This window comes from Erigeron canadensis, chromosome 6 (assembly GCF_010389155.1).
Source record: "Erigeron canadensis isolate Cc75 chromosome 6, C_canadensis_v1, whole genome shotgun sequence".
In the NCBI taxonomy this organism is placed as follows: domain Eukaryota; kingdom Viridiplantae; phylum Streptophyta; class Magnoliopsida; order Asterales; family Asteraceae; genus Erigeron; species Erigeron canadensis.
In genome coordinates, this window is record NC_057766.1 from 37,583,351 (window position 1) to 37,601,848 (window position 18,498).

Sequence of the window (18,498 nt, forward strand, 5' to 3'; positions counted from 1 at the left end):
GAGTTAACACTATATCTTTTTATTGGATTATAAAAAAATTAATCAATAATAATTACAGGTTTTCCGAACCGATTAAACCTTGAATCACTCCTTAATCCGGTCTCACCTTTGATCTTTCATAGCATCACATAGTAGATTATCCATAATAACATTTAGTAAAGTAAATATGTATATTAAAGTAAACAATCAAATTTAAAAAGTAAAAGCATTCGTACTTGGGATTTAGTCCAACTGGACATTTAATGACTCTTATGTCTTTCAGCTAAATGTTGGTTACGGGTTTAAAACCTTTGAAAGACATATTGGGAAATCTTTGTATGAGGGTTTTTATTCTAGCATTAGCTAGTTTCCTCCAGAACGGTAGTGGACTTCCACCGCCAGTCATGCCCTTGGATTAACTATGCTGGTGACGTGGTCGATCTCTACCGGATGATGAGAGGCATACCGCTGAGTCCAATCACCACCGCTGTTAAAAAAAAAAAAAAAAGTTAAAAGCATTCCATCCGGTTTGATTTTTCTGTTCGTTTGGTAGAAAATTCAACCGTCAAGTTTGCTTTTAAAAACACAAAAGGCAAATTGTTGGTTGATAGCTTGTTTCAGTCTTTTCAAGATATGTTGTATTCGAGAAAAACTTTTATAATGCGACATTGCGACACATTGTATATTAATGTGTAACCGGGTCTGTATTGTGGTCTATAGTTGCACTATATTTTCAACTTGGTTTAATTAAGCTTTAGTAATTATTTTTTGCTCCAACATTTTTAGGTGTACATTTATAAAAAAAAATTTTATCACGAGTTTTAATTTTAAAATTTTATAATAATAGATGTTGGTTTGGAAACTTGGGATCGAATCTTGATTCCTCGTGGTTTCGGATATTTACCTATTGAGCGTGTGAGCGTACGTATTACGCAGGAGTATTCGGAATCCAACTGCTAGCATATTTGCTCACTTTTGAATGTCAATGTTGGGGTTTAAATCATTAACATCTAACACTTCTCTTAAAAAAAAAAAAAAGTTGAAACTTATTACTATTCAAGCTAATGTCAGTCGTGTTTTTCAAATTTAAACTTTACGTTCGATTAGTTCTTGCCCTTACGTATAGTTCTTGTAAATGAGCACTCTGTTCTTTAACTTTTGGTATGCTTCTATCATATATGAAACTAAAGGCACATATAATGTTTCCACCTTATATACTTCCATACTTCATCAAAACCTTTATTGAACCACTCATGAATACACAAAAGAATTCTGGGTTGAAACCGATTCTTTCCATCATCAATAGTTTGCCTCAAATTTGACTGAATCTACGTATTGATAGTCATACTAATATGCAATACTCCCTCCCTATAGTCCTATGTTGTCTTTCTTTCTATATTGAGTTGTATCAAAATTATTGTCCATTTTTTATATTCCACCAATTAGATGGTAAAGATATTGCAGAGTGTAATTGCACTTTTATTAAGATGTGGGATTTTTGTCTTGGGAAGGATGGAGTACGATGACTGACAGTCTCTCACCCCCCATAAACGACTGCCACTGGAGAAGTGGTGACAAGAAATCTTGTCAAGACATGGATTTACAGGATTTATAGTTGATACAATCTTTTTCCGGATGTTCCCACATTGTTCAAGACAAGTGCTGATATTTAAGCCCCGGGTATAGTATATAGATAAATATGAATATGCAACCGTTGATTGGCAACTCTAGTCAAAGTTATCCAAAAAAAACAGAATGTGAAGTACAACCCCTCCAATAACCAACTGCCATTCAGTGATGCTATACATTTGTCTATATATACATCCTGATAACAAAAGTCAGTTGGTCTCTCCCCAACCATATATCTAATTGTTAGCTTCTTCGTGTCGTCACAACTCTCAAGACAAAATGCTGGCTTACGGCATCACTTCATCATCTCGAGTCTCGACACATGAATTAAAGTGTTCAATCATTAAGCCATTTATGATGAAATGAGCCCTTAAACAGAAACTTGTTTCACACCAGATGATAACTTCTTGGAAAGCGATTCTATGGCTGCTTCTACTGTTTCTTGATCCTACAAGCCAACAAAACAAGCAGTTTTAGAGAGCTCTAAAGAATTTTAAGAGTTTTTTTTCTTATATAAGAAAGAACTTACAACCATTACCTTCCCTTCAAGGGTTATAACGAGAGGCCCAGCTCTGGATTTACGATAGCACCCTTCAATTTGACCAAAAAGACATAAGAAACACATGTTTAGAGACACTAAAGGTAAAGATCAACTCACATAGCTTGATATTGATATATTCATACCAGTGTAGATATCTGGAAATTCGAAAGAAATCTTGGATAAAGGCTGAGCAACTTCTAACTGCAGCACAATTAAAACATAAAAGGCTGGCAATTAAATAACAATCCAACATTGAAGGCATGGTTTTGACCTTTTAGGACAAACCGATATTATTTAACATTCTTAATCAGATAGATTTTATTCCAATTTAACAATCTGCATTGGGACCTTTATCATAAAAGGTGTCCATGTAACAACTCAATGGACAAAGATAATTAGATAAAGCATTAGATATAAAGATAATACATCGGAGAGGGAGGTCGTCAAATGCTTTGAATAAAATGGTCCCGTTGATGCTAGGAGATTAGTAGACCTTAAATCAACCAAAGCATCCCATTGCTGGTCCAGCTCATCAACATTTGTTGCAGTAAGAACGATCACATTATGACACTTGATCTACAAAAATGAGCAACCAAAATGATGATTAATGAATCACCTATCCACATAACAATATATGCATAAATGCAGGTAAAGTAAAGGGTGATTAATATCTGACACTTACCAATGGTACTGGAAGCTTTTCATGTTGCAACAATTCTGTAATGCCTTCAGGCAGTTGGGCCATCTGGAAAATGATAAATATACGTATTTTAGACAACATACAGTAACATTTAAGCGCCAATCAGGTATTTCTAAGTAAGCAGCTTTGCCTTAGTCCACGTGAAGCCCCCCCAATCTCCCCTGCAATTGCAAAGACTGACCATAAAGTCTTTGACTATTAGTCCAATGACTTTGATACCCCTTTGAAAATAAGACTATCTTATGGACCCAAATTTGTATAAAATTTTGTAACAATGGGGATGGGAAAAAAAAGGTCACCACGTACTTAAAAGCCTAATGTTTCAGTTTTCATGGATAAAGCAATAAAATTTTCTTGAGACAGAGCGAGTACTGGATCTATGCACAACCCCAGGTTGTTGAATCCCAGTGAAAATGTGATGCTTGTTTCATCCATCAAGAAAAGTAGCATTTAATCTTTACATGAGATAATGTGACAGCTACCTTTTTTATGTTTATTAAAAACGTAGGTAAATTCACTATTATATCTTAAGAAGGGTTGACATTCTAAGTGAAAAAAGGGGGATCAGCTAAATCACCTCTAATGTATCTTATTGCAGCAGAGGCTATATTTGAACAAAAGTAATCATATTACTTATAATCTACAGTAAAATTTACTGCAATGTTATTGGATTTTCTGATTTGGCGTCCACTTACCTTGTTCCGTTCGCCAGTGCACTTATCACCAAACAGGTGGCTGAGATATTCTTCGTATTCTTCATCTGGAGCCTGTATTTACATATTAAATCTTAAAACCAAAAAATTATGTCATTTTTATGGGCATAGACCAATAATTTTAGGATGCAACGGATTAGCAAGTTATTATGGCCATGAACAACCTAGGGTTCCCTAACACGTGTGATATTGGTAGAGTAATTAATTATGGCCACAAAAATATTGAGCATCAAGAAGATTGCAGCAAAGCATAGAATATACCAAATGAAAAGATTTGGCTCACCAAACGAACACCAAATGCTTTCGCAACCCCTCCAGAAGTAACATCTGAATGTAACGGGCCAACCCCTCCATATATGAACACCTGTGTCAATCAGTGGCAATCGAGCAACATCAAAAAAGGGTAAAAGCATCTATTGTATGAAACAGATTATATATCCTGTTAGGTTAGATTTCACAGGCTAGATCACATTGAATTCTTTATGGAATGTCCACTTTCATCAACTCAGACTCGGATAGAATTCATTAATTTTGAAAAAAATACTATTACCATCATTATCATTTTATTATCTAATTTTCATTTGTAAATTTAAGAAAGTTCTATGACTATTGCTACAATGATTGATTATAGTTATAACTTATACCAGTGTTAATGGAGAACAGAATAAAGATATGCCAGGAATCCACAGAATTAACAATAACCTACCAAGTCACTCTTAGACTTCCACCTTATAACTTCTTCAGCTACAGAATCTAACTGTACGAAATAACCAAGTGACATTGATTAGTTATCTCCAAATCAATGAATTCCTACATGGATTAAGTTTAATGATTCACCATTTGGGTAATAGCTAATAGCTAAAGTAATTTACCTCATTCTGCACAGTAGCAACTTGTGAAACCACCCAACCTAATGAATGAAGCTTTTTACACAATAAAGGTCCCAATTTATCCTCAACTATTCCAGAACTGAGCTATGCAACAAATAATATATCACACGTAAAGAAATAGCATAATATTAAAGTTTAAAAGAGCAAAAAAAGAAGATGGTAGAATTGTTACAAATGAGAAAATGTCCGGGGTAAATTGATACCAAGTAGGAACCAAGCATATTATTTCCCATTCCAAGAAACAATTTCACCATTTTAAGTTGTAAAGGTGACAATTTCGACAAATTAAGTTATGAATAACGGAAGTTGTAACATGGTAAAACCACGGAAAACACAACTTGAATGGGTCAATTTTGGGTTGGGTCTCGTAACAAACGATTAAAAAAAAATACATTAGTTAAGAACTGGTCAAAAGGGTTGAAAATCATAAGTGTTTCTTTAAGCATACAACTTCCTACACAGTCAAAGACAGATAGAACTGCAATACTGGTGTTCTTTTATCGCCTCCCATAGATCTTTATCATCATTAAGACATCATTTTCTTAACAAAAGAATACATATAGAGAGAATCGGTGTATGTGGTTCAACCCATCCTAGCTCATCTTGACTGCACGCCAAACTGACTCATTTAGCCGTTTCCCATCCCATCCAACCAACCCACCCACCTTGCCACCTCTATTAAACTGTAGTGAGTCATGTATGAAGCTTCCCCAAATAACTCTTTAAATTATATTCATCAAACTGGAATAAGAACTTACAGAATTTCATCACCCACAGCTACAATGGAGGCTGTGAGGGCATTGCTCTGATGTGGTAACAAACATTTCTGGCCATTGCAGGTAGCAGCAGTAGATATTTTTCTTGCTCTGCCTGCTCTTTCCGATCTACCATCAGAAAGCATATATGCGGGCTTGAACCTTTTTTCGCCAATTGGAGAATCATTGATAGATAGTAGTGCATTTGGAACGGTGTCATTAATACTTCCAATTGATGTGTAACTGTAAAGGCGGAAAAAGATTATAATGACAGCAAAACTGGCTAATATATCTGAATATGTACACCACGAGTTCTCGTATTACTATTAATTCCCCCGGTAAAAAAAGGCAACGTTGGCATGGAGTTACTTAAGTGACCACTAATAACCAAATACCTAAAATACTCTATAATAATATAGAATTCAAGATATATCTGAATCAGAACTAAGACTATGCCAGATTATATGGAAGAGAATTACCCTTGATCATAGAGACCACAGTATTGAACCTTGCACGCCAACAGAAAAGCCCATACATCCCTGTTGAAGTTTACAGAAATCATAGCTTCTCATAAATGACAAAAGGAAAAGGTCACTGATTCTGTAAGATTAACGGCTGAAGCAGAAGAATCATCTATTTAAGAGAACAAACGCAAAACCCAAGCAACGCACTACATTTATAAACACGTGCATTGTAGCAACCGACAGCAAAATGAAACACATCGCAACATAATTTTCTAAAAGATATATAAAGGAAAATCCTGAATGTAAAATATAAAAGATATCACGAGCCGCACAAGTTCAGACAAACTTGGTCCAAATACACCACTATTAACTACTATTACAATAACTTTTTCAAACTGATTTCTCCAGTCGAAAAATAAGAGCGTAGATGTACCTGTATGACCAGTCCAGGATTGGATTCACTCTCATGAAAGGTGGCCATCCAGGTGAGCTAGGAGAGAATTGTTCCTGACCAACCTATAAATGATGGACAACTTTTACCACTCTTTTATTAACCATAACAAACAGATGATAATTGACAACCATTGTCTAAGTGCTTCAGTTTCGTAAAAAGAATAAGTATGAAAATGTAAAACAAATTCTTGAAGACTAATTACTTACGGCAGTGGGATCTCCAATTCGAACACCAAGAAAAATAGCCCTGATCGGTTTCGACTTTAAAAGTGCCTCCAAACCAGACTTAAAATCTTCACGAAGGATATCTAACTGCACACCATAACTGAAAAATCAAGGACAGAGTAACGTTAACAATCAAATGCTAAGCACTCTGAAAAGGCCCCGTTACTATTATGTAATCCTTCCATACCAAAATATATACATTTTAACAATCAGGATGTTCCAAATCATGCCACACTTCCTCATTTAGCAACATTTCAGTGAAACTTTACTTTTGCCAATGGCCAACAGCTAACCAACTAAAGCTATTAGCTATGGATCACTGACACTTAAGGCAAACTTTGATTATTTTTATTCACTAGAAAAAAAAAAAACCTAGAAAAATAGCATTGATTTGGTCAACAAAGTTCCCCTATTTTGTCATCAGTGAAGGATAGTTAAATTAGTGACACACATTCAACTTTGCATTTGTAAGTTAGCAAATATTATACTACAGTAAAAGATAAATTGGGCAAAAAGAGTACTCGTAAGAAAAACAATATAGTATAAAAAAAAAAACCCCCCACCTAGCAGCTGTTTCATAAGTGAATGAATTGATTTCAGGGAAGACAGAAGAGGTTTCAAAATATATTGTCCTTATTGGAAACGTAAACTCAGCATCAGGTAGATCCCCATTTGAATGCCCATTATGCAGAAAATATCCTGCCCTAAGCAGGTGGAACAAAACCTACACACAAAGGACTGATCATTAGAGCTTATGAAAAGAAAACTCTACCTCTTTATAAATGAGCATAATTACTTACAGTTGAATCCTTTCCTCCATTAAAGCTGAATGCAACCTCTTCGATACTGGTAATAGAACAATATAAAAAAACGCCTAAGCCTCGTATATCAACTAAATGTATGCAAGTGAAGTGCATGACACATATCTAAACGAAGCTAAAGATACCCATATATCACACCATTAAAAGGAATACATTTTTTGTTAAACACCAGGTGAAACAAGGATACAGTAAGCTTAGTACAATAATATCTCTAAAACCGAAAACATATCTAGTTAAATTTATCATTAACTACATTACACTTTCAAACGTAAAACCAAGGGATAAAATGGTAACTGCTCTACGTAGTGTGAAAGGAAAGTAGTAAAAAACTAAAGCATACTCCTGTTGAATATCACTATCAGGCATAAGCAAACTAGATAAAATGTTGGCTGTGATGAAATTAACGGGTATTCCTATGGTCGTTTCAAACGGGGTCTGTTTGAGACCTCCTTAGCACTGGGTCAACTTATATCCCCTTACCTTAATAATTGATGGATGCACTATCAAATTAACCGAAAACCAAACCTCAAAAATGCCATTATACATTAATTCTAACACAAAATTCTTCCAAAAAAAAAGAAGAAGAAGGACTGACGAGTAGAGGGAAAGAGCTCGTTGAATAACGTAAATGGCGTTGTTATATTTGATCTTCAGCCTTCCATCTTCGCTTTCTCTCACTGCTTTATCGATCTCCATCTTCTTCTTCTTCTTCTTCTTTTTTTTATTATTATTATAAAAACAGATCAGTATGATTTATCTGTTTTATCAAACCATAAAAAGATTCAACTCACTCTGTCAATCAAGTTTTTATTTCTTACAATTCCGTGTGTTGATTTTTATTTTTTTTTTGGTTACTTCGTAATTTCGTATAGATAAATAAATACTGTGAAATGAAATAAAACAAGTTGGGATATTTTTCAATCAAAATACAAAAGTTAGTATTTTATTTAAAAAATTTGTATGTATTGATTGTTAAATGTTAATTGTCTTTTATTAAAAAAAAAAAAAAATCAACTTGTGTCGTGATGGATGACCAGTAAATGCCAAAGTGGGTTTTCTTTCATAGATGGAGCAAATTCTCGTTTTCTTTTGGCCCTGCACATGCACACAAAACAATGTTTTGTTATGGACCTCACAAGTTTATATCCATTTCATAATTTGAAAACTTACCAAAAAAAAAAAAATATGCGAAATGGACATTACACATTTAATTAATTATATTATACATATTTAGTACGAGTACCTTTTAATATATCCATATAATCTTATTTAAATTAATTAATTTTATATCAATTGCTATCACCTAAATTATGTGGGTATCCCTCTAGTTTTAGTTTATTTTTATGATATACGGATTATTATACCGTACAAGTTGATAATATAGTTAAGAAAACAAAGTTTGTGTTATCGTCTCCATTAAATGTGTAATCAGATGGGTTTTTTTTTAATAATAATTTTTTCACTATGGATATTAATTGGAATTTCTTTTTCTTTCTTTTTTTAGAAAAACCTATTGGAATAATGTCAGGTTACACAATATTTCGAAAATTTTACTCATCTTCAAGAAAAAGAGTTTTACATCACCTAATTTATCAATTCTATAAAAAAGATAACGCATCGTTCATCTTTTACACCATCCCCAATTTCACCTCATAACTCATCTCTTACACCACCGCCAATCGTCATCTCATCATTCATCTCTAACACCAGTCACCACAACAATTGGCCACCAACCCGCCACCTAGCGAAAACCATGCTTGCTTATATTTAGTGACTTTTAGAACTATATAAAGCTATTTATAGAATCACTAAACTTTTTCATACTTTGTAGTTTGAAGGACTGATAGATAATATAATACGAGTATTGACATGTTGAGGGAATCACCAAATCCAAACATCTGAGTTACCACCATCCACTAACCACCATTAACCAAATCACTATTAATAAAAATTTTTCTAAAAAAAAAAAAAAACTCACTTTGAATACCTTCCATCCGACCCATTTCCTGTTAAGTTCATATAACTTTATATCATCATATAACGAAAAGTAAATGGTCAAAAGTGCACCTTTAAAAGTTGCTAAAGCATGATATTGCCAACAAGTCTTTTCCCACAAATTGTTCTACCACCTCAATAATTTAATAACATTACGGATATTGTATTTGCTGTTCTTCTCATGCACTACATATATAATCAGATTACATATACTTTACAATGTTTCCACGACACTTATAGATATTGTTTAAATATGTTGTTTCAACTAAAGAATGACAGTTCTCTTAATAATGTAATGCTCTTGGGGTCAAAATATATGACCTAGGAACCTTCTTCGTCCCAAATGTCAACTAAAAGGTCAACGACATCCTACAAAACCAGCAGTTGCTTAGCAGAAATACACATGCTTGTTGGAAATGGCACATATAGAACACATCGAACTTACAGCTAACTGAATTGGGTCGGGGAATGGTTCACCGGATGCGAGAAAATCTTCAAAACTTGTGGTCCAACTGTAGCACAAGATATAAACAACTAACTCATTATTAGGCAATTTCAATATATTATCTTCATTCATGGGTCAAGTCATGGGCTGATGAGGCAAGTAATGGGACACACGGATGAAAATAGGATACTGAAGTTAGAAGAAATGTCAAACCTTAGAATTGGCTGTCTAAATTTGCTATGTGATGTTTGAGGTTTATCACCAACCCAGGCTCTTCTTATCTCATGCCAAGCTAACTCAGCTGCATGGTACACAAAAATTGGATTTTGTAACAAAATTAGTATATGTCTATAGAAAATGTCTATCGGGGGAGCAAATAGTAAAAGACAACTCCTAACTCATGCCATTGTAATGATAAGATAAGCAAGTTTAATTACACAAAGATTATATGAGTGAAAAGAAAGAAGATAAGAGAGATTTATAAATCACATATAATCTCAATCCATACCAAGAATGGAAGCATCCAAAAGATCACTTACAAAGAGCATAAGAATTAATGCAAACTTAAAATCAGAATGATTCAGTTGAATATGGAATGTAACTGTGCAAAGAAATTTTTATTGCAAAAAAAAAAAGAAAAACAAGTAAAAGACAGATAAGGTGAGTGGAAACGAAAAAGACATGATCTTTCATGTCAAACATAGGAATATAAAATCTAAATGATATTGCCAAATTATACATGTAGCTAATGTACGTTACTTGTGTGCAACTCGAGTTGAAGTCATGATAAAAGTGTCACTTAGTAGTTGCATAAGTGTTTGTACTTTGTAGGTTCATTCAATGATCATGGCGGAAACTGCACTTATTTGGATGCAAAAGTGGCCAAGTAACGGCTTAGAAGTGTACATGAGTGATAAGATATTGATCAAGCCGAGTTTGACACGTGTCCAAGTGAAGAGATGAAATTTGTTTGCTGTTTGAAAAATAGGTGCGACCCACCCCCTAGTTGTGTGGCGCACAAATGAGGTTAAAATCCCCTAAAGTTGAGCAAACCCACATGCAGCACACCCATCCTTTTGTGCGGCATACAAATGAGGCCGGGCAAGCCAGGAAATGAAGCAGCTCAAGGTGTGATGCACCTCTTTTTCAGTGTGCCACGCCTCTTCTTGAGTGCAGCGCACAAGTGAGACCGAGATATCCAAAAGTTGAAGCAGCCTGAAGTGCACGCACCTCTCCTTTAAATGCAGCGTACCTGCTGCAGTTTTTATGCACTTGGATTTTTCGTTCAACTTGTATTGACTGTGAATTGACCTCATTTGACCCGGTTTGACCTGAGGTAACCACTAAACCACAACCTACCTAGTCATCCTATGAACCGAACCAACCCATCTCACTAAACCACCTACATAAATCCTGTTACCCCCATTTTTACACACACCTTATCAATATTTCACCTTTCACACACACTAATCCTTTTAACCTCGACCCTATTTCACTATTATCATCATCCATAAAATCATCATCCATCCATCACCACCTAGATTCTTCCATCATCTTCATTATCACCATCACCTACACAAAACCCACAAACCACGTTTACCCATTTGTTGAAGAACCGCCACTTTTGGGAGATTTTGGGGGCTGAGTATAGTGGAGGCTTGGAAAAGATGAAGGAAATTACCTTCCACCTTCATCCTTTATTTAGATTTGATTTTGGGTTGTAATCTTTTACTCTTTTAATTTTTATCTAGTTGTAAAACATCCAATTAGGTCATTTCCATGTTTGATATAATACTAGAACACATGAGCAAAAGGCCGTAAAACGTGAAGTACAATGGTCAGATAACAAATCTTATAGTACAATGAACAAAACTTATTTTGCATGATACTAGATGTAGTGTCTATACCAAAGGGCCTTGGCCAAAATATAGGTTCAATTCCCATTGTGAACAAATCTGTGAATAATGTTGTAGTGTGTATATCTTTGCTATCAAAAGAAAAGATGCAAGTTCTATAACTGAAATGTTGCTTATAAACAGCAAATAAATGGAGTAGTTGGAGGACTAACCATGGTTCACGAAGAGAGGATTTGAAAACTCACTCATGGACTTCTTTTCCTCATTGACGGATTTAGAACCCCTTGAATTCTGGTTAACATTAAGGATACGATTGCTTTCAATATCCATCTTGGATGGTTAAAGAACCCTTAATTACCCAAAGGTGCAAAAAAAAAACAATCTGCAATTTTGGATTAATGACACAGAAAGAAAGCATAGTGAGAAGATCATTTATGTTACATGAAAACTAAAATCACAAAAACTGGTTGTGGCTTCCGCAGTATTATAATACGACTTGTTCATTACTTGACGTTCTTGCAGCTCATTCCTAGTAACATTACCGAATTATAGCAGTTCACACAACAGACCTTTTAGGTTTGTTTGCACGTTTAAGAGTATGCATACTCTTGTCCATAACCCACACTTGCAACTTGAAGTTACGAAATGTTTTTTTTTTCTCAAGAAGGGTATTACGTTCTTGAAATAATTTATTTACTAATGAAAGAGGTGAATATGATTAAACTTGAACAAACACCGTTAAGACTCCATAGTCATGGCAACTGTAATCCTTTTATCAACAAAGAAAAATAGTCAGTCTTTAAGGTAGATCTCTTAAGGCTTCACATGGGATCTAAATGTTAACAATATTGAAACATATCATCGTCTAAGCTATTAAAGATCACAGTGTCAGCATGGCAACAACATTTGACAATAGTGCATATCGGCATCTGGTGGTAAAAATTCTCCTAAAGCACTTCCTTCATAAATTATGATACAAACAAGATTACTTTTGCACTTCTATGAAGCATGAAGATTGGACATGTTACTGGATTTCATAATGAAATTAAGAACCAGCACAAAAAGAAATAGTACTGAGATCACCAATTAGAATCATGGGCAATCATGATCATTTTGCAACCAAACTCGCTCAACTACTCTACATGCATGCACGGCATCCAATTATCAAACCAACTCTGGTAATAAGTGAAATGAGTGAAAATGGTGAAATCAGAAAATATCAAATGACTGAAGCTAATGACTAGTGTCCTAGGTAGAACTTCAATACTTGCACTCACAAATGGCTACTAATTTAACCCAAAAAATAGTGAAGAAACCATTTTTACCAAAGTATTCAACCTTTAAAGTCGTACTCTTCCAATTTCAACAAGTCAACAACTTTGAATATTACACACCCTATAAAGGGTATGTTTGGTAAAAGCAGATTGTAATTGGAGGTTGTAGTTAGTAGCTTATAGATGGGGATCTTTTGAGTATGATGTGTTTGGCAAACTAGCTGGAGCCAACAGTTATAAATATAAAATGACGTACAAGAAAATACATATTAATTCAATAGGATGAAAATACAATTAATTTGGGAGTTTTTAGGTAACTCATTTTTCTACAGGCTCGAGCTACTTCAAGTATGCTTTCGAGCTTATGGAAATCATAAGCTACTAATAAAAGTTTTGGTGACCAACACTTGAGCTAATGAAAACCATAAGCTGAGACTCCCATAAGCTCATATAAGATGGATATCAAACACGCCAACCGACATCCTAGATTCCTAATAATTTCATTGCCTTTGGGTTCACACAGCATAAATCACTTAGTAACAAATAACTATCACAGTTGCATACAAATAGTCAAAACCTGAGTTTTTAAGGTCAATCAGATCTTCTTTATAACTTCACATTTAACAAGTAAAGTATCCTTTGTATCTATTAATGTAATAACTACATTCTTGTAAGAAACAAAATGCATGCAATTGGATCTTTAATTAATCAGTGGGTGTTATTATTAATGGTAACTATGGGTACAAAAAATAATAATAAATAAATAACAAACTAAATTTGTTTAAAAAATTAACAAATGGGGTGGACATAAATAGCGATTTGAATGCAAAAAGATTGAAACTTTACCTCTATATCAAAGCTTCAATGGTGGGAATGCAGCAACTAGGTAGCTAGATGAGGGGGTTGATACTTTTCTAATTATATTACTCGTGGTAAAATATGAACTATGGATATAGAATACAGGGTAGTCTAGTGTTCATAATTTTCTCAGGGTTGGGGAGGCAATAGTTTATGAATATAGAATCCTCCAGGAATTTGTGGGTTTACAAATTCGGACCACAATTTGGTTTTTGATTGTTTTGACCGGTCAGAAAACGGTAGCTACAAAATTTTTGTGCCTTGCCCAAACCGACCCTAAGCTGACCCGAACTTAAACCGGTTATTCGTCAACAAGGACTAAAATTGGATTTGACCATACCTCGGCTTCTAACCGGTTTCTAGTCAATGTGGACCAAATACAAACCATTTTCTTTGAAAATTAAAACTTTTTTATAAGTTTTAACAACACCACTATTTTCTATTACTCTCATTTTCTTTCATACCCGTTTAAATGCATCTCATTATTCACAGCCTTCACGAGGATATTCGCGACCCTCTGGTAGATTTTCAATGTCCTAATAAAATTTTTCACAAAAACTTGTTACACTTCTTATCATATTATACGCATGTTATGTTAAAATAAATGTCATAAGTTTGTTAATTAGTTTATTGCTTAAGTTATTTTCCTGTATTGAAAATAAGAATTAGTCTAATAGTTAGACCGATTATTACGGTTAGTTGGAGTCAACATTATTAGTGGGACTAGTGGACGGCTAGTTAAGTATTAGTGGTAGTTATGTTATTGGCCTATATATATGGCATTTTGTTTACTCAGTTAATGCAATCAGAAACTTAGCAAAATACTTTGTGTTTAAGTGTGTGTTTATATAAATTCTGATTCAACAATTGGTATCAGAGCGGGTTAAGAAATTGGGCCGTTTTGAGAGTCGCTTTAAGAGAAAGGGTGTAGCCCTTGGCTGCAGGGTGAAGGCAGCAGCAATAAGAACCCAATTTTGGTTCGTGGGGCTGTGATAAATTGATCACAAATTGAAAACAATAGAAGATGGTGACCCGAAGGTGGCTCGTGCCAATCGATGTAGCATCTAGAATACCGATTGAGTTGACGGGGGACGAGTGAACATCAGTGTCACTCATGGCTGTTACTTGCCATGAAAATAGAGGAAGAGAAACTGCTAGCTATTGCTAGAAGGTAAGATTAAAAGATGTGTAGAATTTGTTGCTACTGTTGTCATACCAGCAACAAAGAAAAACAAATGCAGATTGTTTCAAGAATACCCGGGTGAATAAGACGACCCGGCAGAGAATAATACTCAGGCAGAGGAAGAGAAGAAACCTGCCGCAGTTGTTGAAAAGATCCATCAAAGTAGAAGAAAAACCAGAATCCGATCGCGGGTGTGAAAGAATTCGGATCGAAGAAAAAGGTCTGGAACCTGATCGGGGAAGAACCTTAACCTGGTGTTGTTACTGTTTGAGAAAAGCACTGTTCATGAGTACCACCGTGAAGAAGAAAAATTGGCGAAGAAGTAGACCCGGCGAAGAAGAGAATAGTGTTGTGTGTGCCAACGGGGAGGTCCGCCAATAAAGAAAGGTAGACGGTCTGGTTCGCCGGATAAGATGACCCGAATCAGCCCTTGTGAAAGTCGTCAGGGAGAAGCTCTGGTAAGGAAGATGAAGATCGTCAATGGTGGTTGGTCGCCATAGATGAATGAGCATCAGAAACTGGCGTTGGAAGACATCAGGGTAGATGACATGAGATTGAAATATGGAGTGTTTGAAGTACTGTGTCTCCAAAGATAGAAAGTACGGTATTAAAAGACGAAGTGGCAATCTAAAAGATGGAGTGATGTTTAAAGTTCCAAGAGAGACAGGTAAAGTTCATATGGGTACCATTCTCAGTATATACATTGTACAAAGTAAAGACTTTACAAGAAAACTGGAAATAGTCACGTGGAGGACTAGAGGTGTAGCAAAGATGGTGATGGTATAAGAAATTAAGCGGGACCATACTAACATCTTTGTTTTGTAAAGTTTTATTCTGATTGTACAGATTTTCAACAAGTTGGACCATCCAATATTAATAATGCACAAGCTTCAAAGTGTGCATGACACTCCCCAAGTTCAAAGAAATATTTTCTTTGTATGTGATTCTACATTACAGTATTATCCCTCCAGGTTGAAGTCCGATCAATGTTTGATGTTCCATCCTCGTGTGTGTCGGGATAGTTTATGAGTCTCCTTGTGTCGGGGAGCTATCACCGCGTGTGTTGAGATGGCTAGGAATCTCCGTGTATCGGGGAGCTATCACCGTGTGTCGGTATAGTTTTGGTAGATTGACCGAAGAAAGAAAACTCATTCAAATAAAGTATTCAAAGGCAGTCTGACCAGATCTCGGTATACCCTTTGATTGAATTTGGTTGAAGGCGGTTGGAATGTATCCCTTCTAATGATTGAATGAGTTGAGGCGAAGGGTCACTTGAAGAGAGGTTCGAGGATCACTTGAAGAACAGTTTGAGGATCACTTGAAGAATAGTTCGAGTACCATCTCAAGAGGGAATAACGTTCAAGAGGGAGCTTTGGAAGAATTACAAAATGGATGTTGATAGGGAATGTTGAAATTAATCGCTGAAACATGTCAAGAAGATGGGAATGGTTGACTATGACATTTAGAGGGGGTGTTAAAATAAAATGTCATAAGTTTGTTAATTAGTTTATTGCTTAAGTTATTTTCCTGTATTGAAAATAAGAATTAGTCTAATAGTTAGACCGATTATTACGGTTAGTTGGAGTCAACATTATTAATGGGACTAATGGACGGCTAGTTAAGTATTAGTGGTAGTTATGTTATTGGCCTATATATATGTCATTTTGTTTACTCAGTTAATGCAATCAAAAACTTAGCAAAATACTGTGTTTAAGTGTGTGTTTATATAAATTCTGATTCAACATGTTAGATTCTAATTTGTTTATTTCAAATCTATCCGTTTTCAAATATTTTTGTAAGATTCTTGACTATATTGAAGTTAGAAAACTTTTGTATATTTCAATTTGTGAAATCATATATCTTCTTAAATTTTAACCTAAATTTTATTTTTTTAAAATAATAAAACAGGGAGATGTTCTATTTATCTTTGTTAATTTTACCCATTGATTTACTACTTATAGATTTATAAGCTAATTATTTAAAATGATTAATTATTTTTCAGTGAAGAGTTGAATTATATTTTAATTAAATTGTTCATTGAAAAACAAATTATTTTTTACAATACCTCTTATGCATTTTTAACATGTTTTTAATAGGAAAAAAAAAACTTTTTTCAGAAAACACAATTGGGAGGCTTTTATAAAAAGTTATTTGAAATTGAAATATTAGGGGGATAAATGAAAATCATCAGCGTAAAAATATAAGGCCACATCATCCATTAAAACCCCTCAAAACATCCATTAATTCTGCCTCTCCGCCGCCGCCACCAACAACTCCATCAACAACATATCAATCAGCCAACCAAAAAGATGAGGCTGCTAACACACAACATGCTCGCATCAAACATCAAAGGTGTAACCAACGGCTTCCCTCTCCGCATCGAGGCCGAAAAGGTCGTCGAAAAACAAGTCGATTTCAACCCCGATTTCCTCAAAAACATGTTCTCCAAAATCGACTGGAAAGCGCTGTCTGATGCTTGTAAGACAATGGGATATGCTGAACTCCCTGAAGAAACTCCTGACCACACTCTCCTTGATTCTGATGAGTTTTTGCAGAAGCTTCATCACGCGCTGCTTGAGCTCCATCTCGAAGAAGGCGCCCTTGTTTGCCCTGAAACTGGCCGCAAGTTTCCGGTTAATAAGGGAATTCCGAATATGCTCCTTCATGAAGATGAGGTCTAAAGCGTTCATTTGTTCTGCTTATTTCTATATCTATTTGTATTGGAACTCTGTTTGATGAAATATTAGGGTTTGTTTCGTCTTTCTTTTCCTGATTTTGTGTTGCTTTATTATTTTTAACCACAAATGTTAATAATTGTTAGGAGTTAGTTTTTTCAAAATTAGTCTTCATTGATTAGAGTTGATAGCCCATGAGTGCAAAACAAAAAAACAGAACTTTTGAGTTGGTGTTTCAATATCAAAAGGGATTAATAATTAAATGCCATTAAAGTGTTTCTGTCCATGTAGTTGTTGATAGCTCATTGAGTGAGTCATTGTGATGAAAAATCATGGTTGTAGATTGTGATAGTGATACAAAATGATTGTTTTCGTCCAATTGTTATGACGCCAAGATCTATGAATGTAGTTTTAGATGTCTTGGTTTTCCTTTACAAAAAGGATTAATGGTGCCCGTTTATATCCATGTAAGTTGATATATTATCTTATTGTTAATAGAATTTTGATCAGAAACAAAAGCCTACAATCTGTTGTTAATTTTCATGCAATGGCTATATGTATGTATTAAACAAGCGCCTGCGCCCCAAAGAAGGATTGTAGATTGTTATATCTTGTATTTGGCCTGAGAGACACAGATTGGGCACTTGTGTTTAATCGGTGTATTGGAAATGGTATACACATTATCTGTACATGCATACCCTACCTTGAACATTGGTCCAAATGTGAATTAAGTTTTCCATTTGGGAGTTTTTAGCAATAGGCAAAGAAGTCAAACTTCATGCTATCATTCTTATAATTGTATTATGCTTGTAAGGAGTGAATCTTTGCCGTAATAAAAGGAGATTGAACTTTGTTAGTAATTTGATGATCATAGTACCGGTCTACTCATTCCTTATGCTAGTTAACTTGAAAGTTGATTTGTTTGACTGACCAAGGTTTTGGCTGGCTCAATCTAGAGTTGTGGTTCTGGTGCTGTTCACACCATAAATCAGATATTTAATATCTCCCTTTTGATATATGTTATGGAATCAAAGTCCCCATT

General features: G+C 34.9%; 3 protein-coding genes across 4 annotated transcripts; 1 reads left to right on the forward strand and 2 right to left on the reverse strand.

Annotated features, from left to right (window-relative positions):
• Positions 1–1,642: 1,642 nt before the first annotated feature.
• Positions 1,643–8,038, reverse strand: LOC122605331 (FAD synthase-like). Its single transcript, XM_043778257.1, has 16 exons — positions 7,766–8,038; positions 7,150–7,195; positions 6,913–7,073; positions 6,332–6,449; positions 6,105–6,187; positions 5,687–5,746; positions 5,211–5,450; positions 4,435–4,531; positions 4,269–4,319; positions 3,846–3,926; positions 3,545–3,616; positions 2,832–2,894; positions 2,576–2,725; positions 2,293–2,350; positions 2,147–2,199; positions 1,643–2,056 (listed from the first exon to the last, which is right to left on the reverse strand). Exons 1-16 carry the CDS (start codon positions 7,864–7,866, stop codon positions 1,979–1,981), a joined length of 1,512 nt encoding a protein of 503 aa, XP_043634192.1. The 5' UTR covers positions 7,867–8,038; the 3' UTR covers positions 1,643–1,978.
• A 1,196-nt stretch (positions 8,039–9,234) lies between these two features.
• LOC122605009 lies at positions 9,235–13,743 on the reverse strand. 2 transcript variants are annotated; one of them, XM_043777870.1, is made up of 5 exons: positions 13,587–13,743; positions 11,679–11,848; positions 9,824–9,911; positions 9,611–9,677; positions 9,235–9,534 (listed from the first exon to the last, which is right to left on the reverse strand). In XM_043777870.1, exons 2-5 carry the CDS (start codon positions 11,794–11,796, stop codon positions 9,487–9,489), a joined length of 321 nt encoding a protein of 106 aa, XP_043633805.1. In that variant the 5' UTR covers positions 11,797–11,848; positions 13,587–13,743; the 3' UTR covers positions 9,235–9,486. The 2 variants fall into 2 exon arrangements, with proteins under 2 accessions (XP_043633805.1, XP_043633806.1); XM_043777871.1 differs by lacking the exon at positions 13,587–13,743 and adding an exon at positions 12,550–12,641.
• A 3,224-nt stretch (positions 13,744–16,967) lies between these two features.
• Positions 16,968–17,545, forward strand: LOC122605164 (multifunctional methyltransferase subunit TRM112 homolog A-like). Its single transcript, XM_043778057.1, has one exon. The coding sequence runs from the start codon at positions 17,091–17,093 to the stop codon at positions 17,460–17,462; it is 372 nt and encodes a 123-aa protein (XP_043633992.1). The 5' UTR covers positions 16,968–17,090; the 3' UTR covers positions 17,463–17,545.
• Positions 17,546–18,498: the final 953 nt, after the last annotated feature.

Bases quoted from the DNA above. Each gene is read 5' to 3' on its own strand.
- LOC122605009 (XM_043777870.1), bottom strand. From the start codon at position 11,796: ATGGATATTGAAAGCAATCGTATCCTTAATGTTAACCAGAATTCAAGG. The intron at 9,912-11,678 runs GTTAGTCCTCCA...TGTACCATGCAG, and splicing joins TCCTCTCTTCGTGAACCATG to CTGAGTTAGCTTGGCATGAG. The intron at 9,678-9,823 runs GTTTGACATTTC...CTTGTGCTACAG, and splicing joins TTTAGACAGCCAATTCTAAG to TTGGACCACAAGTTTTGAAG.
- LOC122605164 (XM_043778057.1), top strand. From the start codon at position 17,091: ATGAGGCTGCTAACACACAACATGCTCGCATCAAACATCAAAGGTGTA.
- LOC122605331 (XM_043778257.1), bottom strand. From the start codon at position 7,866: ATGGAGATCGATAAAGCAGTGAGAGAAAGCGAAGATGGAAGGCTGAAG. The intron at 7,196-7,765 runs GTCAGTCCTTCT...TTCTATTACCAG, and splicing joins CGAGCTCTTTCCCTCTACTC to TATCGAAGAGGTTGCATTCA. The intron at 2,726-2,831 runs GTAAGTGTCAGA...TCATTTTTGTAG, and splicing joins AAAAGCTTCCAGTACCATTG to ATCAAGTGTCATAATGTGAT.